General features: G+C 39.9%; 1 protein-coding gene across 1 annotated transcript in view; it reads right to left on the bottom strand.

Moving 5' to 3' along the window:
- Positions 1–15,416, bottom strand: part of LOC143710853 (adhesion G-protein coupled receptor G2) — a 28,653-nt gene continuing 13,237 nt past the window's right edge. The window contains exons 7-10 of the mRNA XM_077202092.1: positions 6,543–6,811; positions 1,602–1,707; positions 1,203–1,480; positions 1–605 (exon numbers count right to left, since the gene is read on the bottom strand). Coding sequence (XP_077058207.1) covers positions 487–605; positions 1,203–1,480; positions 1,602–1,707; positions 6,543–6,811 — 772 coding nt within the window. The 3' untranslated portion in view covers positions 1–486. The remainder of the gene's footprint in view (positions 606–1,202; positions 1,481–1,601; positions 1,708–6,542; positions 6,812–15,416) is intronic.

Raw genomic sequence — 15,416 nt, 5'->3', positions numbered from 1 at the left:
TTTTTTTTAATTAAAAATCATTGTTTTTAAATGAAATGGTCAATGAAATATACAGTTGCAATGCATATGCAGTATAGGAAAAAATAAATTACCTTAATTTACTATGATCAGTACAAAGGAAACACTTGTCACCCACATCCATAAAGTAAATAGCGACACTTCTCTAAAGTACAAGATTAATTTCTTCAAGAAGTTTGAAAAGTAATTACTTGTTTGCTGTTTTAAAAAGCATAGTTCCCAACCCCTGATTTCTTTCTTCTTATATATGTAAATTCAGGTTGATTGGGACACTTTTCCCTATTGAGATGACTGGGAAATAGTGTCCCATTTACCCTGATATTAAAAAAAGATCACTTTTAAAAAAGGGTTAAAAAAAACTCTTCCATAATTTTTATGGCATGTATATAGCCATAAAAAACTCATGGTATTTATTGAGATAAGACATTTTGGTGCTAGGATTGCGATCAGGTAAATGTTAGGCATAGGCTATTCCTTCTGTTTCTCAGTGGTGTCCACAGTGTCCACAGTGGATAAAGACTTGGTAAGAGCTGCTTTCTGTTTGTTTGGCCTCATTGTTAGACACATCCACAGAAAGATAGAAGACCCTGCCAAAAAATAAAGTTGAAAGCAACTGTATTATTATAAAACATTTACATTTTACAACAATCAGACACATCTCTTTTTTACCTCCTCTATGGTATAGCTATATTTCCATCCAAAGTTACCGAATTTAACTTGCGCACAAAATTGTAATATTGCATAAAACATTTGTGAATAAAGCACCGTTTCCATTCCAAGTGTTTAAGAGAACAAAATCATCACTTCCTGGGAAACTGCCGCAAAATATCTGTAATAAAAATGGAAGTTGCTGTTTTTCGGGAAGCCACCGTGGCTCTTTTTTCAGACATATGTCTGAAACACGATGTGATGTGTCCACTGGTTAGTCCAGTTATCCAATCACATCCTTTGTTGAGGCAAAGTAACATGAGGTTTTTATGTTGCGCATCAAGGGATTTCTTCAGTTCTTCATGTGTTTTTGGATAAAAAAAAATTCTGCCTCAACTGAGCGCATATGTTTTTTATGCACATTTTTAGAATTTATGCACATCTTGGTCTTTCTATCCAGCTTTTTATATGCAATATTCCAAAAATCGCATACAAATATGTGGATGGAAACAGTTTATGATTAAGAGCAAACCTACCTTGCAGTGTATTTGAAATGCAGAACATGTAGAGTATAATGTAGTTGGTATATCCAGAGCCAAGAAACACCAAACCCCATGTTATACCCAGCAGACACATGAGGCCCAGCACTGTTCCCGCGTCCTTCACTGGTATTTTATGCTTCTTTTTCTCCACTTGCTTTAGCTTAAAGATCTGTCTGGACACTTTGAGTAGAACTAATAAGTTAAACAGGAATGTGACGGTGAAGTAGGAAAGGTTCACACCATACAGGACGAGAGGCTCTTTGATCCAGCAACTGTACAGTATACAATAAACAATGCTAAAGTTAAAAAAGAGCAAAAAAAAAAAGAAAAAGAAAGAAAAAGAGCTAAAATAAACTAAAAATGAAAAGATTAAGTTATAAAGGGAGGACTTACACTGCATTTGTTCCATTCAAATTTGATAGTGTCACATTTCTAGTGCCATAAAGAGGATGAGTAATTTGAATTGTCAGCAAACTTCCAACAACAGCTGCAGGGATTCCTGTCAAGAGGAAAAGATTGCAGGATGACTCACCACACTTCAATTATTATTTTTTATGTTTCTTGTATTATAGTCCTGGGGCCGGTTGCATAAACCGCTAAGACTGTCTCACAACTTAGACATCAATATTTTATCTTTATTATTGTTCATAACTTAAATCAGTTACATAAAAATATAGATTGGCCTAATTTAATATCGAAAAGTAAGAATGACTGACCCTTGAATAACTGATAGTCTGTCATACTAGATCTTAAGACACTGTCTTAACACAATGGCTATGCTTATAAAACTGAATGCCTTCAGTTTTTTGTGCCTACTGTTACGTCCCTGTGGTTGTGCGTGGATGTTTCTCTTTTCTCTATCTCTCTCTCATATTCTTAGCCCCGTTCACACCGCCAGCGACTTTGTCGCTGTATGTCGCTAGGCTCTGTACTGTCAAGTCGCTTGTGGGCGTTCGTAGTGCTGTCGCTCTAATGTTATTGGTAGACTGCACGTCTGGCCATATCTATACAAAATACGATCACAAGTGATATATACAACTATACAATTTTAATTTGACTATGAATTAGGCTCAAAAGAAACAGTATATGCTGTTATATGCTGGGAGAGTGTTTTTATATTACCACAGCAGTGTTCAGTAGATTAAATAATTTACTAGATTAACGATCGATCAATCAACAAATTAAACTCACTCATACTGTCATAAATTACTAAAACATCATTCGAATTTGACAAATAATCGATTTTATTGTCCCTAATAGACAACGTAATGCAGGGGAAACTGTAAAATGAACTGCAGCAGTGCTAAACTTGCATCATAAAACTACACCACTCAAACTATAATGTATGAATTAAACTCACTGAGATGTCGACAGTTTCTTTTCCATGCATCATTTTATTATATCCATATATGTGGTTACAGTCAAATCATATAAAATTGTGAAATCGTCCACGAACTCTTCTGTCTTGCCTGCACTCGAGACGGTGACGTAAGCTCCACTGAAACGCTTCTTTCCTATTGGTTGTCGCTCGCGAAAATCGCTTCTCATTTGCATAAAGTTGAAAATTCTCAACTTTTGTCGCTTGTCTCTTGTCGCTTGACACGCCCACATTCTGTCGCCAACGGTCACTGTCGCTCGTGTCGCCGGATGTCGCCAGCGCTCCATTGAAATGAATGGGATCATTTCGCTTTGTCGCTGCGTGTCGCTGGCGGTGTGAACGGGGCTTTAGCTCGCTCCACTGCTGATCTACTGTTGGCTGAGAGAGCTGTCCGTTTCCATCAATGGTGTGACGTCACCTCCCCCGCAGCCAATCCAGTTTCCCGCCAGCATTTTAAAAGGACGCTGAAAGGAACGGGAGAGCATCTTGTTTTCTTGTCGCTCTGTTTTTTTGCTGCCTTGTACGCTCCTTATGTTTTTTTTGTTACCTTTATCTTGTTGTTTTTTTCCTGCCCTTTTATTGTGTGCTTTGAGCATACAAAGAGTACTGTTTTCTGCCATTTTTGATGCATGGTTTGAGGATACAAAGAGTAATGTGGACAGGTAAAAATGTCACGTGACTTACATAAAACAACACCTAGGAAACTCGATGTATCCACCTTTTTCCTGGTTAGCGAATTTACCCATGATTCATAGCGGGTTTGAACCGGAAGCCTGTTCTCCTTTTCCGGTTCGAAGCTTTATGAAGATTAAGCACCGCTTGCTCAGAATGCCGCAGTGATGTGCTGGTTAGAAAATATGTGAAATAAGTAGGGCTGGCCCTGCCCGTGCACGACTGAAGTTGGTTTGGAAGTTATGTATAGCCTACTATATGGGAGAGAATGCTAAACCATAATGAGCGTTTTCGTAATATATTGCCTATTCTGCATCTCAACGCACGCATAAGCTTGCCACAAAAAACCCGGCAAAAATAATGATTATGCATTAAACATTTGAATTGTTTATTAATAATTAGCCTATAGCCTTTACATGCATGTGTGCGTGATGTGATGGAGGGGTGCGATTCTCGAATATTAATTGCATAATACCCAGCGATCTTCGAATATTATTTTTGATTGAAATGCCCATCCCTACTGGTAACGTATTACACCTTTTCCGTTGGATGCTTCAGTTTTAATGCAGCTAACCAAAAACGTCTACTCTCTGGTATTGAATGTAGCTGATAAGAACCGGACATAGGCCTTCTCTCCTTTTTATCTTATGCTCAAAGCACCCAGTTTCTAAAAAATTTTTTTTTATCTTTTTTGAATTGTTAAAACAACCAACAACAGCACATGTAGAGCCTGAACTCATTCTCTCACTGCTAATACAGTACGAACCGGAAGTAGGCAACCGGAGTCGTCGTCATGGCGGCGCCCATTGTTTAGAGCAGAATAAGGTGGATAGAGACACCAGGGTAGGGTTGCACCAGCCGTTCGTAAGTTCTTTCTTAAATTGGAACGTAAAGTCCACACTAGAGGCTTAGTAACTACTAGCTAGTTTGTAACTAACACTGTACTATATTCCGTTGCACCATTTGTCTGTAAGGCAGAACGTAGCTAGTAGGTCGTAAGCTCTCCGTAAAGTAATGCGTAGTCGCATATTATGACGTTTAGCCTCGATGAACCAGTAGCAGCCTTCAAATACGTGAGCAGAAGTTGTGTTGAATTGCCGTGAATTTCAGTTTATCCTTCATTCTAACAACTTTTACCTCAGGTTACTAACGTTAAAAATAAGTTTCCATTAAATACGATACTTGATTATAACTTAAGTGTTTTTATATGTAAATAACATTCAGAAACTGTATTTGAAATGAAATAAGCATCAATAAATAAATATTGATACAAAAAAACATAAGATATTAGTACGTTTATGGATTATGACTGATATTTGACATGCACAACATGGACTGATGCACACAGCGGCGCTGTTTAGGACGGGTTGGTGTTAAAGAGCCGCTAACAAAGTTATCTTTTCACATAATGTTCTCTCTCTTAAAATGTAAGCGAGTGTAAATGTCAGCATTATCATATATGTCTAAAGAATTTAAGTCTGTCAGGTAAAAGAAGAGCTTATTGATGCAGTTTAGTCTGTCTGATATTTAATTCCAACCGTTACTCCTGATTCGGAGGCTGCCGTAAATATTTAGTTGGAACGTAGAGTTAAGTTTAAACTGAGTTTAATGGTGCAACGTAAAAATATTTGGTAGTTCGTAAGTTGTAACTTAGTTCCCATTTACGTCAAAACTAGGCTAAGTTGTAAATTACGCACAGCTGGTGCAACCGGCCCCAGGTAAGCAAGTGAATGCCACCCTTTGTATGTTTTGTTTGTTAGTCAGAGTAATTTAGTGAGGGCGTTTGATTTGACGCTGAAGAGGTATGTCTTTTCTTTTCTTTTGTTTATTAGTTAGACTAGAGGTTTGACCGCAAGTTAGACTGGGTTTTGTTCTTTTTATTTCTTTGGCTTCACTAGTTAGTCCCATTTCCTCCTGGATTATCTAGTTATCTGACATCTTTTGATATGCAGCCTAAATAGTTTGTTTATTTTTTTCTTTGTTTATATTAACTACTATTATTATTATTGTACATTTTGTCGTATAATTATTTCACTTCTGTTAAAATAAATGATCTTTCTTTCGTAGTACTTTGTTTCGTGTTGTCTCTTGCCACTCTTAATCACACACAGTTTTCTCACAACCTCAATGTTGCCTCTTTTTGACCCTAGGTCATAGAGCTCGTAACACTACATTGAACTACCTAACCATTAAACGGCCGTAAAGCTTACTAACCTTAGCAAACTGTATGTTCAATTAAATTAAATGGTCAAATTTTTCAAATTTGGTGAATTTTGTTAGACATTTGGGACGAGTACACAGAGTCACAAGATAAGTTCATGAGCATGTAACAATTATGCAAAGATTAGTATAAACCTCAGTTCAAAAGATAGATCTTAATTTTGTCTCTAAAAATTGTTAAACTATAAAGAAACACTACATAAATAAATATGTGAAACAAAGAACATCTCAAACCATACGAAATTAGGTGTGCAGGGTGGATTATTGTAATGGACTCCTCACTGGCCTTCCCAAAAAGACCATAAGACAGTTGCAGCTCACACAGAACGCTGAGCAGAACCAGAAAATATGAACATATCACACCAGTCCTCAGGTCTTTACACTGGCTGCCAGTTACATATATGTTTGATTTTAAAGTATTATTACTGGTATATAAATCACTAAATGGCCTAGGGCCTCAATACATTGCAGACATGCTCACTGAATATAAACCCAACAGATCACTCAGATCATTAGGATCACATCAGCTAGAAATACCAAGGGTTCACTCTAAGAATGGCGAGTCCGCCTTTAGCTACTATGCCAGCCGCAGTTGGAACCAACTTCCAGAAGAGATCAGATGTGCTCCTACAGTAGTCACATTCAAATCCAAACTCAAAACACATCTGTTTAGCTGTGCATTTACTGAATGAGCACTGTACCATTGTTTTTTCAAAACTGTTTTAATTACTCTAATTTATTTTGATTATTTTAATTTCTTCTATGTAAAGCACTTTGAATTACCACTGTGTATGAAATGTGCTATATAAATAAACTTGCCTTGCCTTGCCTTTTCTATACTTTTCTATTCTATACTTGCCTTCTAACCACCTCCACTATTCTCATAGGTAACACACCAATGGATGAAATCAAGTCCTACACCTTTTCCCATCAAATACCCTTTTTCACTCTGAAATACTGTATTCAATATTTCGAAAGTAAAATGGGTTGTGAACATAGTTACTGATGTTAAAGATGTCCTATGAGACTTTGGCTGCTGTGATTTTGTATTGTGTTTTACTCACCCCATCCAATCAGGGACAACTTGGTCATGTAGTTCTTGATGTATATGTTGAACACTCTGATGAGAAGAAGGTACAGGTGCAAGGCTTCAACAGCCATCCATGTGAAGCAACACAGCAGGCTGTAGTGTATCATCACAGCGATAAACACGCAGAATTCTTCCATTCCCAGTGTGGCAGCCCATTCACTGAGCATGAAGCTGATGTTGAGGAGAAACAGAGCGCCACTCAGAGACACATGGAGGCTGCTGGACACTTCTGCCCTTGCATTCCTGAAAACACACGTGCACTACTGGTCAAAAGTTTGGCATAATTATGTTATATTATTTTTAAATGAAGTCTCTTATGCTCATCAAGGCTGAAAAGTTTGAGGTAAGTAAAAAAAACAAAAAAACTTTTGTTCAGTAAGAACACTAAATTAAATTAATCAAATAATAATTAAATTAATCAAAAATGACAGTAAGGACATTCATAATAAAAATCATAATTCATTATAAAATTCTATTTAAAATGTAACTTTATATTTATCAAAGAATCCTAAAACAAAATGTTTTACAGTTTCCACAAAAATACTAAGCAGCAAAAGCGTCAAGGTTACGCATGTAACCTGGTTATCTGAGAAGTGGAATGGGACGCTGCCTCCTGGTGTTGACGCTATGGGAATGCTCCTCGTGAACTGGTGTCTGAAGCTCGTGTGAAACCAATCAACACTCTAATGCAGTGCATCGGTGCCCTTCTCAGGAATCCCGGTTCCCTTTCGAAGTGAAACTTTGATAATGCATCATGGTGTTGACGCTATGGGAACACAAAACCAACTGCACCATACTAAACAAATGCCTGGTCACTGTGCTGTGAAATTAACCAGCGAGCTCCGTTGTAGCTAAAGGCTGCCATGTAACTCACCTGGTGACCAAAAGCTAAGTTGCAAGGATTCACAGCTCAATACCCTCCATATACTTCCTGCATAACTGATCCAGGGAAAGATCTAGATAGGGATACCGCAGTTACTCTGCGACTGCCAGCAACTCCCAATAGGAAGAAGTCAGACTAAAGTACTGCTACCCTGACCATCCAACCTTACTGAAGGGAGCATTAGGTTTTTAGGAGAATTAGGTATCCCATCCTTAAGGACTGGGAAAGGCATCAAGAGAGAGCTGTGCTCTCTCAACTGTCTCCTGTATCTGAGGAAGACATAGCGAAAGTGCTTTCAGGAAGCAACCATCAAAAGTGTGTGTAGACTCTCGCCTGTCAACAACCTACCTCCAAGCTAGAAGGACCACAGAGAAAGAAGGACGGCAGTGGTGATACTACCTCCAAAGTGTGCTTATGCTCTGTTATCCGATGACTCCTAATGAACCGTTGGGAGACATGTTAACATAGTCCCCCCACTATGTCCACACTATCACCTCCAGGTACAGACCGGCGGGAAGACAAACGAAGGAGTGAGACGCGAATAGCAGTAATGCCAATTTTCCTTGCTGTACAGCCCATTTATATGTGATTATATGGGGCGAAGCACATTGATGCAAGCTCTGAATAATCTCAGAGGGGACAACAGATAGGAAGGTAGAATGCTACTAACGGTCATGCCCACTCGTCCTATTCTGTCAACAGCCACTTCCCCTGCATCCCAAGGGAAGTGCAATAACGCTGTTTCCATATTCCATATATTAAAGTCCCTGTAAAGGCAATTCTAAAAAAAAAATTTAAACATTATAAATGTTATAAATGTATTACTAAAACATATTACAAAGACTGTGAACTGTGAAGTAATGAATGTTGGAGTTAGACCGTTAAACAGTTTTTCACCATTGCTGTGTTCCGGATTTTTTGGGCGGGGCTAAAACGGGGTCTTGATGATGCACTGGAGCCCCTGAGCTCCTGGACCCACCCCTACTTTATCAGCACTGGAGCCACTGAGGCTGGCCCCTCCCCTGACAATATAAATAAAGCACATTCACAGCATCAGTTTGCCGCTCAATCGCGAGTTACTGTCAGTACTATTAGTTACTACAGCCTACAGTTTGATAGCTATGCCTTCGTCACAGAAATGCGTACTACCTGGATGCGATCACGTACAAAACCTTATTTAAATTTCCGAAAAACGATCACATCAAGAAGAGGTGGATTAATTTTGTGAAGAGCCACCTTGATGGAGAGCTGAGGACCACCGTCAAAACCCGCCTCTGTAGTGATCATTTTACACGGGATAGTTTTATGAACTATCGTCAGAGACAACTGGGATTCACTGATAATCCGCTGTTACTGGTGAATGGGTTATTACTTCATCCTCCCGTCGCGCCGACAACTGGTGCCATCATCGGCAGTGCGTGCCCACCGTGCGAGCATCCATTCCGGCTGTAGCGGTGACAGTTGAGAGTGGCGACGGCAGCTTTCCCGCGAGTGGCCGTTGTTTCAGTGCAGCCAGCGGACATGCCCCCAACGTTTGAGAGCAGAGACAACTGCTCATTTTTTCAAGATTTTGATAGCTTATTTTATGTACTTGCCGGCTTTTTTTATCATTCAAATTTGGCTGGGTGGCTAATAACACATTTTTCTGTAGTGTGACAAACTCAGAACACATACTCAATTTTGACTTTACAGGGACTTTAACAATACAAATGTGATTCCAAGGGAAGCATAATGATGTTTCCTCTATACTATAAGCTGGAGAGGGCGACAGATTAGAAAGTGGGATGTGAGTGGAGGTATTGCCCACTCTCCTCCTCTATACTAGTGTAGGGTCTGGACCAATCAGACACACACTAATTATTCATATTCACTATATTTAATGAATATAAAGATCTATGAAACTCTCCCCCAAAACTAACCTCACAAATGAAGTTACTTTGTCAGCCGGGTGTCCGGTTACAGAACACTTTAAGACTGATAACAGACTTTACGACCTCAAAGGAATGTGGCCACATGCGCCACATGCTTAAGAGAGAGAGACCATCTTTAATTAAATAAACTTTGCGGTGTTACTCTGATCTATGAAGGAACATGCCTCACAGAAACTGTGATGATTTACAGTCTTGTGTACTATTAGGTATAACAACATGGTATGTTTGATTGGGGTGTATGTGGTTGAACAACCACCCAACGGTCAATATAACCTCACCTGTATCATGCTTCCTAGCAAATTAATCCTCATTTAATGACACACACTTTGATGTACATCACCTTCTCTTAGAATGCAATGTGAATTTGTTATGTCTATTTGAGCTTGAATGAACAGTCTAAGCATGCTGGGGACAAAGACCATAAATCAACTAAGAGCCACTTTCCCTCTCAGACATGTCCCCTTTCTGATTGGTCAAGTTCATCCCTTAGGGGAGGATCTTCTCCAGGCCTTATTAGAGACAGTCCACATGTGACCTCCCTCTCTTAGTTTTTTCATCCAGCCGCAACACTGTTCTGGTGAGACTGGGGAGCCCCCCTCCCCCTCCACGGGGGCCCCAAGGGCCCAGCAGGCCTCGATTCCAACCAGAGGTGGGCTCAGGCAGGAGAGAGAAGACTCTCTCACAAAGAAGCAAGGACAATCTCAGGAGTTTTGGAACAAAGACTCCAACCAACAACGACTCCAATCACCCATCCTTTTGACTTCCTCACTTCCAATCATGCGTTCCTGGAGAAAGAGAACGCTCAACCAACTTCCACTTGACGCTGCCGGAACCATCAACGACTTCAATTTTCAACAACTTCAAGAATTGTTCCCATTACAAATGCAAGTATTCAATTCAATGAAATGTGAAAATGAAATTCTGATGGTTCTTCTCATAGACCCTCTTCCGGTTTCCAATTTCATCCTATCACTAACCTATTTATGTATTCATGTGTGTATGTTGTTTAGTTTATTTATATTCATATAAATATCTATATTTAGTTAATAAAACTTGTACATAATATGTATTTGGTTCTGTTTTGTTTGCAATACAAGTCACTTTACGATCACGGTTTTTGCTACTGGCTCAAAGTACTGTACAGGCGAAGAAATAATTATTCTTCGGTGGCCATGGAAGATACCCTTTATTAGAATAAATTAATAATCAAAATAGTTCGTTGGAAGAACTGATTAATTGATTGTAATATTAATTCAGCCACATCAAGTTAATCCAATTAACTGACCCAAATATTTATAATTAATAATAACAAGATATTATTGATTATTAATATTTCCAAAAAGCTGAGTTCCTTACATAATGGTGGAGAATTTTAAGGCATCGTATTAAACATTGTATGCAAGCAGACAGTAATCAATCATATGTTGTCCCATAAGTTTTATTAACATCTCATACATGCACGTACAAGTTTCTGAGTAAATCAGCAAAACTATAGCTTGAATATGCCTTCCTACGAATGGCAGAAACCTTCTCTGACGAAGAAATCTCAGATTAGCCGCGCGCATAAATGGTACCAGAACTAATTAACCTGATATGGACGAAGAAATCTCCATTTTCAGCATTTTTGAATGTGATCTGAGCGATGTTCCTCAATCACCGATTAAGGCCTTATTATGCGTTACGTCATTGTATTCATATTAAACCGCTGAAGCGCTCATATGAAACAATCGCGTCGAATTAGTGGTATAAATTCTAGCTTAGCTAACTAGTAATTTGCCATTGTCTGTGAAAGAATGGTGCTGTTTTGATTTGTTAAAAAGAGTCACTCACACGCAACGTCGTGTCTAAGCGAGAGACTCAGTGCAAACTGTCAGCACAGCTCGATCGCTGCTCCGAACGATCTGTGTTGTTGGTTGGCATTGCGTCCGGAACGCGAGCAGGCGTTCCTATCTAGTTTTTCTGACAACAGCACCAATCTCACAGACCGTCGTGTAAACAAGCGACGGTTGTAGCCAATAGCTCCCTCAATCCTAACTTACACGCATGACTTACAAGTAAAACCCTCTACCTCGAGTGATAGTTTTAGCACCGCCTAAAAACTTAGACACGTTAGAGCGTAAAGTGTAACCTTAAACCAAAGACTATAGATTTTGCGTGATTTGAACTGAGTGATTTGAACACGAGTAATGAGAGTCAAAGCTCTTCGAGGCTTTGAATCAAAGGAGTCAACTGAGTCACAAATGACTCTTTGTTTGAAGCGCCCCCGCTGGCGACCCCTGCTGGTCAAAACAGTGGAAGTGTAGCGGAAACTCAAATCAACGGAACACCTTTTACAAACCAATCGCAAAGGTTTTATCAAAAGGTGTAATCAGGTAATGGCAATCCGCGAGCTACCTAATATCGTTTAATATGAGGTGTCTTTCAAGGCATAATATCTTAGTAAACCGTAGGGCTCGTTTTATGAAAGCTTGACTTGAAAGTCAATCAGACCCTTTATCAAATGCGTCATTAAATGTGTACGAATCTATAAAGTGATACGAGATCACATAGAGACCAGATACACAAAGGTTCACGAACCGTTGAAATTTAAAACAATTTCGAAACAGCTATGACGCGTAACGAAGCCCAGTTTAATAAAATCACGTGACCTTAGCAGTGATACACTCCGAATGATTTGAGACGAATGATTCACCCTGGTGTCAGAGCTTCACGAAGCACGTCTCATAAGAGGGTTAAACCACCCTCTTCTCTCTCTCTTTCTCTCTCTCGACCCCTTCCTCTTGGTTTCACTTTCAGATTGAAACCCAGATACTTTGGGTTTTTATTTGTGTTTCTTTTATTTTCACTTAAATCTACCCCTATTTTATTTTGTGTATTTACACCTGTTGAGCCTGAATAGTCCTATTCAGTTAAATTGAATTTAATTAAATTGGGAATTTAATTAAATCAATTTGCTTAGTCAAGTTCCCCTCTAGTTACCAGAGCTATGAGAACACACAATGTTTACATACATTTTTTTATTTTTTTTTATTTTATTTCAATTTAGTTATTTACGTTTGTTTCAGCCTGAATTCTTATATTCAGCTAAAGAAAAAAAGAAGGGCTTAACTAAATTTGAAATTTAATTAAATTACTTGATACGCTTCCCTTTCCTTTTAGTTTTCTTAGAGCTATAAGGACGTTCTAACTTTACCTTTACCTTATTTTAGATCACTAGTCACTATCCTCATCTTCTCTCTCTCTATAGGATTACAATATCTAGCGACTGTGGTTTCCATAGCGAGTTACACAGGTCATTAATATCCTACTTCCTGTCTGTGTTTTACCCATCCTCACTCCTTAGCACCAAGCTAAGTACATGAAGTACGGCTAAACACAAACGCACAGTAGGCCCCAGACAGAACTGGAAACACTTCCCATTGTTTCTTCTTCTTCTTTTGGACCTTGAGATGTCTGATGTGTCCCTGGTAGCTTAGTCTAACAGCAGCATAACCCATAAGTGACTCCTGTTTACCTATGTCTCCTAGCTAAACCTAAATAGGTAAAACACTCCTTTCTTCCTCTTCTTTTCTGGTTTCATCCCATTGTTTTATTTTGGTTTTGCTCTATCTGTTACTCTCGTAGCACAACATGTGAGAAGAACCATCAGCATTTTTGAGTAATAGGTTATGACATGTAAGAGCCCAGTCATCAGTCGATGCTGCTTAAAGCACGTCAACTAAGATACTCAAAACTTTTTTTTTTTTTGTTGTGTGTGCTCACCAACACTAAATTTTAGCTGCTCCACATAGCCATTCTCCCACACAGATAGCTCACCACCTCTGTAGAAACTTGCATTTGCCTTTGCCATTTCTCTCTCGTGTTCCCACAAGTGTTCCAGTAGGCCTCAGACACCCAGCCCTGCCACCAGGACCACCTGAAGACCCGGCAGAGCAGTGTCATGGACATCCTTCAGCCTGAAGCAGGCAACGACCTGCCACGGCAGAGGAAGGAACAGTTAGGCAACAATGAAAGCAGACGTCTGACACCCAGCCTGAGCCACCAAGAGCTGACCAGCATTATCTTCTCCTTGGCCATGCTCCCGCAGGCCTCAAACAGGAGGAAAATGAACTAACGCTGCCAGCCACAGGACTCCACAGAGAACGAACCCTGCTCAACGGGAGAAGGCACAGGACAGATGCAAGGACCCTGACAGAGCAGAGCAACTGAAAGAGATCATCAGTTTTCAGGCGGACGACAGCTCTGAGCACCTGCAAACCGACGGGTAAAGAACTGTTTCACTCAAAGAACTTAAAGAAATGGTTGAACTCAAAGAGAGCTGAAGCCATCAATGTGCAGCGGAAGTCCGAACACTGACTTAGCGATGCTGTAACATTATTGACGCACTCCATGTGGTCCAAAGAGAGCTGCAACAGTCCAACCCACTGCAAATGGACCACACAAGAAAGATGGACCCTGCTGACCTTCACATTAGCAGCGTAAGCTTCCCCAGCCCTGCACAAAGGGGGGGAGGAGCCAAAGCCCTCGGCTTAACACTTCACCAGACAGTGCCCTGAGAGCCCCTGCAGCTGCAGGAGGAAAAGGTAAATCAGACAAACCCTGAAATGGCACATGAAGTGACACTCAACAATCTCAAGTGAAAGGTCAGAAACATCCCTGCCAATCTACGAGACATTGATTTTCACCTGCAGTCTCCAACCGGTATGGCACACCGAGACAGACTCCATCTGATCTGGACACATCCAGCCCAGCTGGGCCCTGCCCAAACACCAAGCAGGACAGACCTAGAAGGCCCTGTGCTACCACCACCAACTCCGAACGAGTTGTCTGTGGAACTTACAACGAACCTGTGACGGAGGAGGACACCAGCTTCAAGAAACTTTTCCTCCAAAACCAGTTAGTCACCATATTTTCACCTGCCCCCACGCAATGCCCACTCAACGATGTGTGACCTGATGCGGAAGGCCTCTAACACAGAAGGCCTCCCCAGAAAGGGTTCCTAAGACCCCATTGATCCTGAACTGCAAAACCAGAAGCCACACAGCATGAACACAATGCAAGACTCTGCTAAAAAGTCCCTGGTCAGCATAGGACATAAAACTTTTAAAGTAGATGAAAATGGGTGCTCAAAGAGCAGCAAGACTCTGCATTAGTAAAAATAGAATTTTACTGATATAAAGAAAATCTTGAATGGACGTGTAAGCCTCACCTGCCAACAGACTACGCACAACTCTTTTGAAACAAACATTTGCTACATGCTGGTTGAATTGGCACTGCTACATTAGTTTCCATGACAATGAAGGGTTACAGGAAACACTAGCTCCAAATAGGGCATATCTTGACGCCATAGTGTAGGAAAACCACCTGAGTTTTAAACTACTGTTAACCTACAGGCGTGCATTTGACCATTGCGGTCCAACTGGAACACAACATGCGATACGCATTTTGATCACTGGTTGCTGGCTTGTCTAAATGCAGATAAAACGATAGCGGGAATTGACATCTCTACTGTAAGTGAAAGAGTCTTAGATTTCCAAATGGTATCAGTAAGTTCAGCATTAAAGCGTAAGTCTGTTTGACAAAGGAATCTCATCTCAGCAGCTTGTAAACTGTACCGATATCTATCCTGCTTTGGTTAAAGAAATCCAAATTGCAGTATTGCTAAACCTGTTTCTGAAAAAGAAAGCTCAGGACAGTGTTATATATACGTAGACCTGGGTGATGCTCCCCTTTCTACAATGTAAAGGCCTTACAAATTATTGTTAGATTGATGTAATTCACCTAAATTTTTAGCTGCATCCACAAGCAGAGAGCTACCTAGCGATCAAAACTGTTCACTCGCTGAAAAGTCAGCATTTATGCATGAGAGGGACGTAACTATATAGGCTTAGACAAGCTTTGACTTACAGCAAATCTATTTCCTTACTTTGTAAACGAATAGAATAAGTTGTGTAAAGTAAAGAGAAGAGTTCCATGAGTAAAATTAGCAAATGTAAAAACACATTAGCATTTTACTGAATGTAACATCAAGTTC

Source organism: Siphateles boraxobius, unplaced genomic scaffold (assembly GCF_051911475.1).
Source record: "Siphateles boraxobius isolate OS27281-9 unplaced genomic scaffold, OSU_SipBor_1 48, whole genome shotgun sequence".
Lineage (NCBI taxonomy): Eukaryota > Metazoa > Chordata > Actinopteri > Cypriniformes > Leuciscidae > Siphateles > Siphateles boraxobius.
This window is presented reverse-complemented; position numbering and strand designations above follow the sequence as displayed.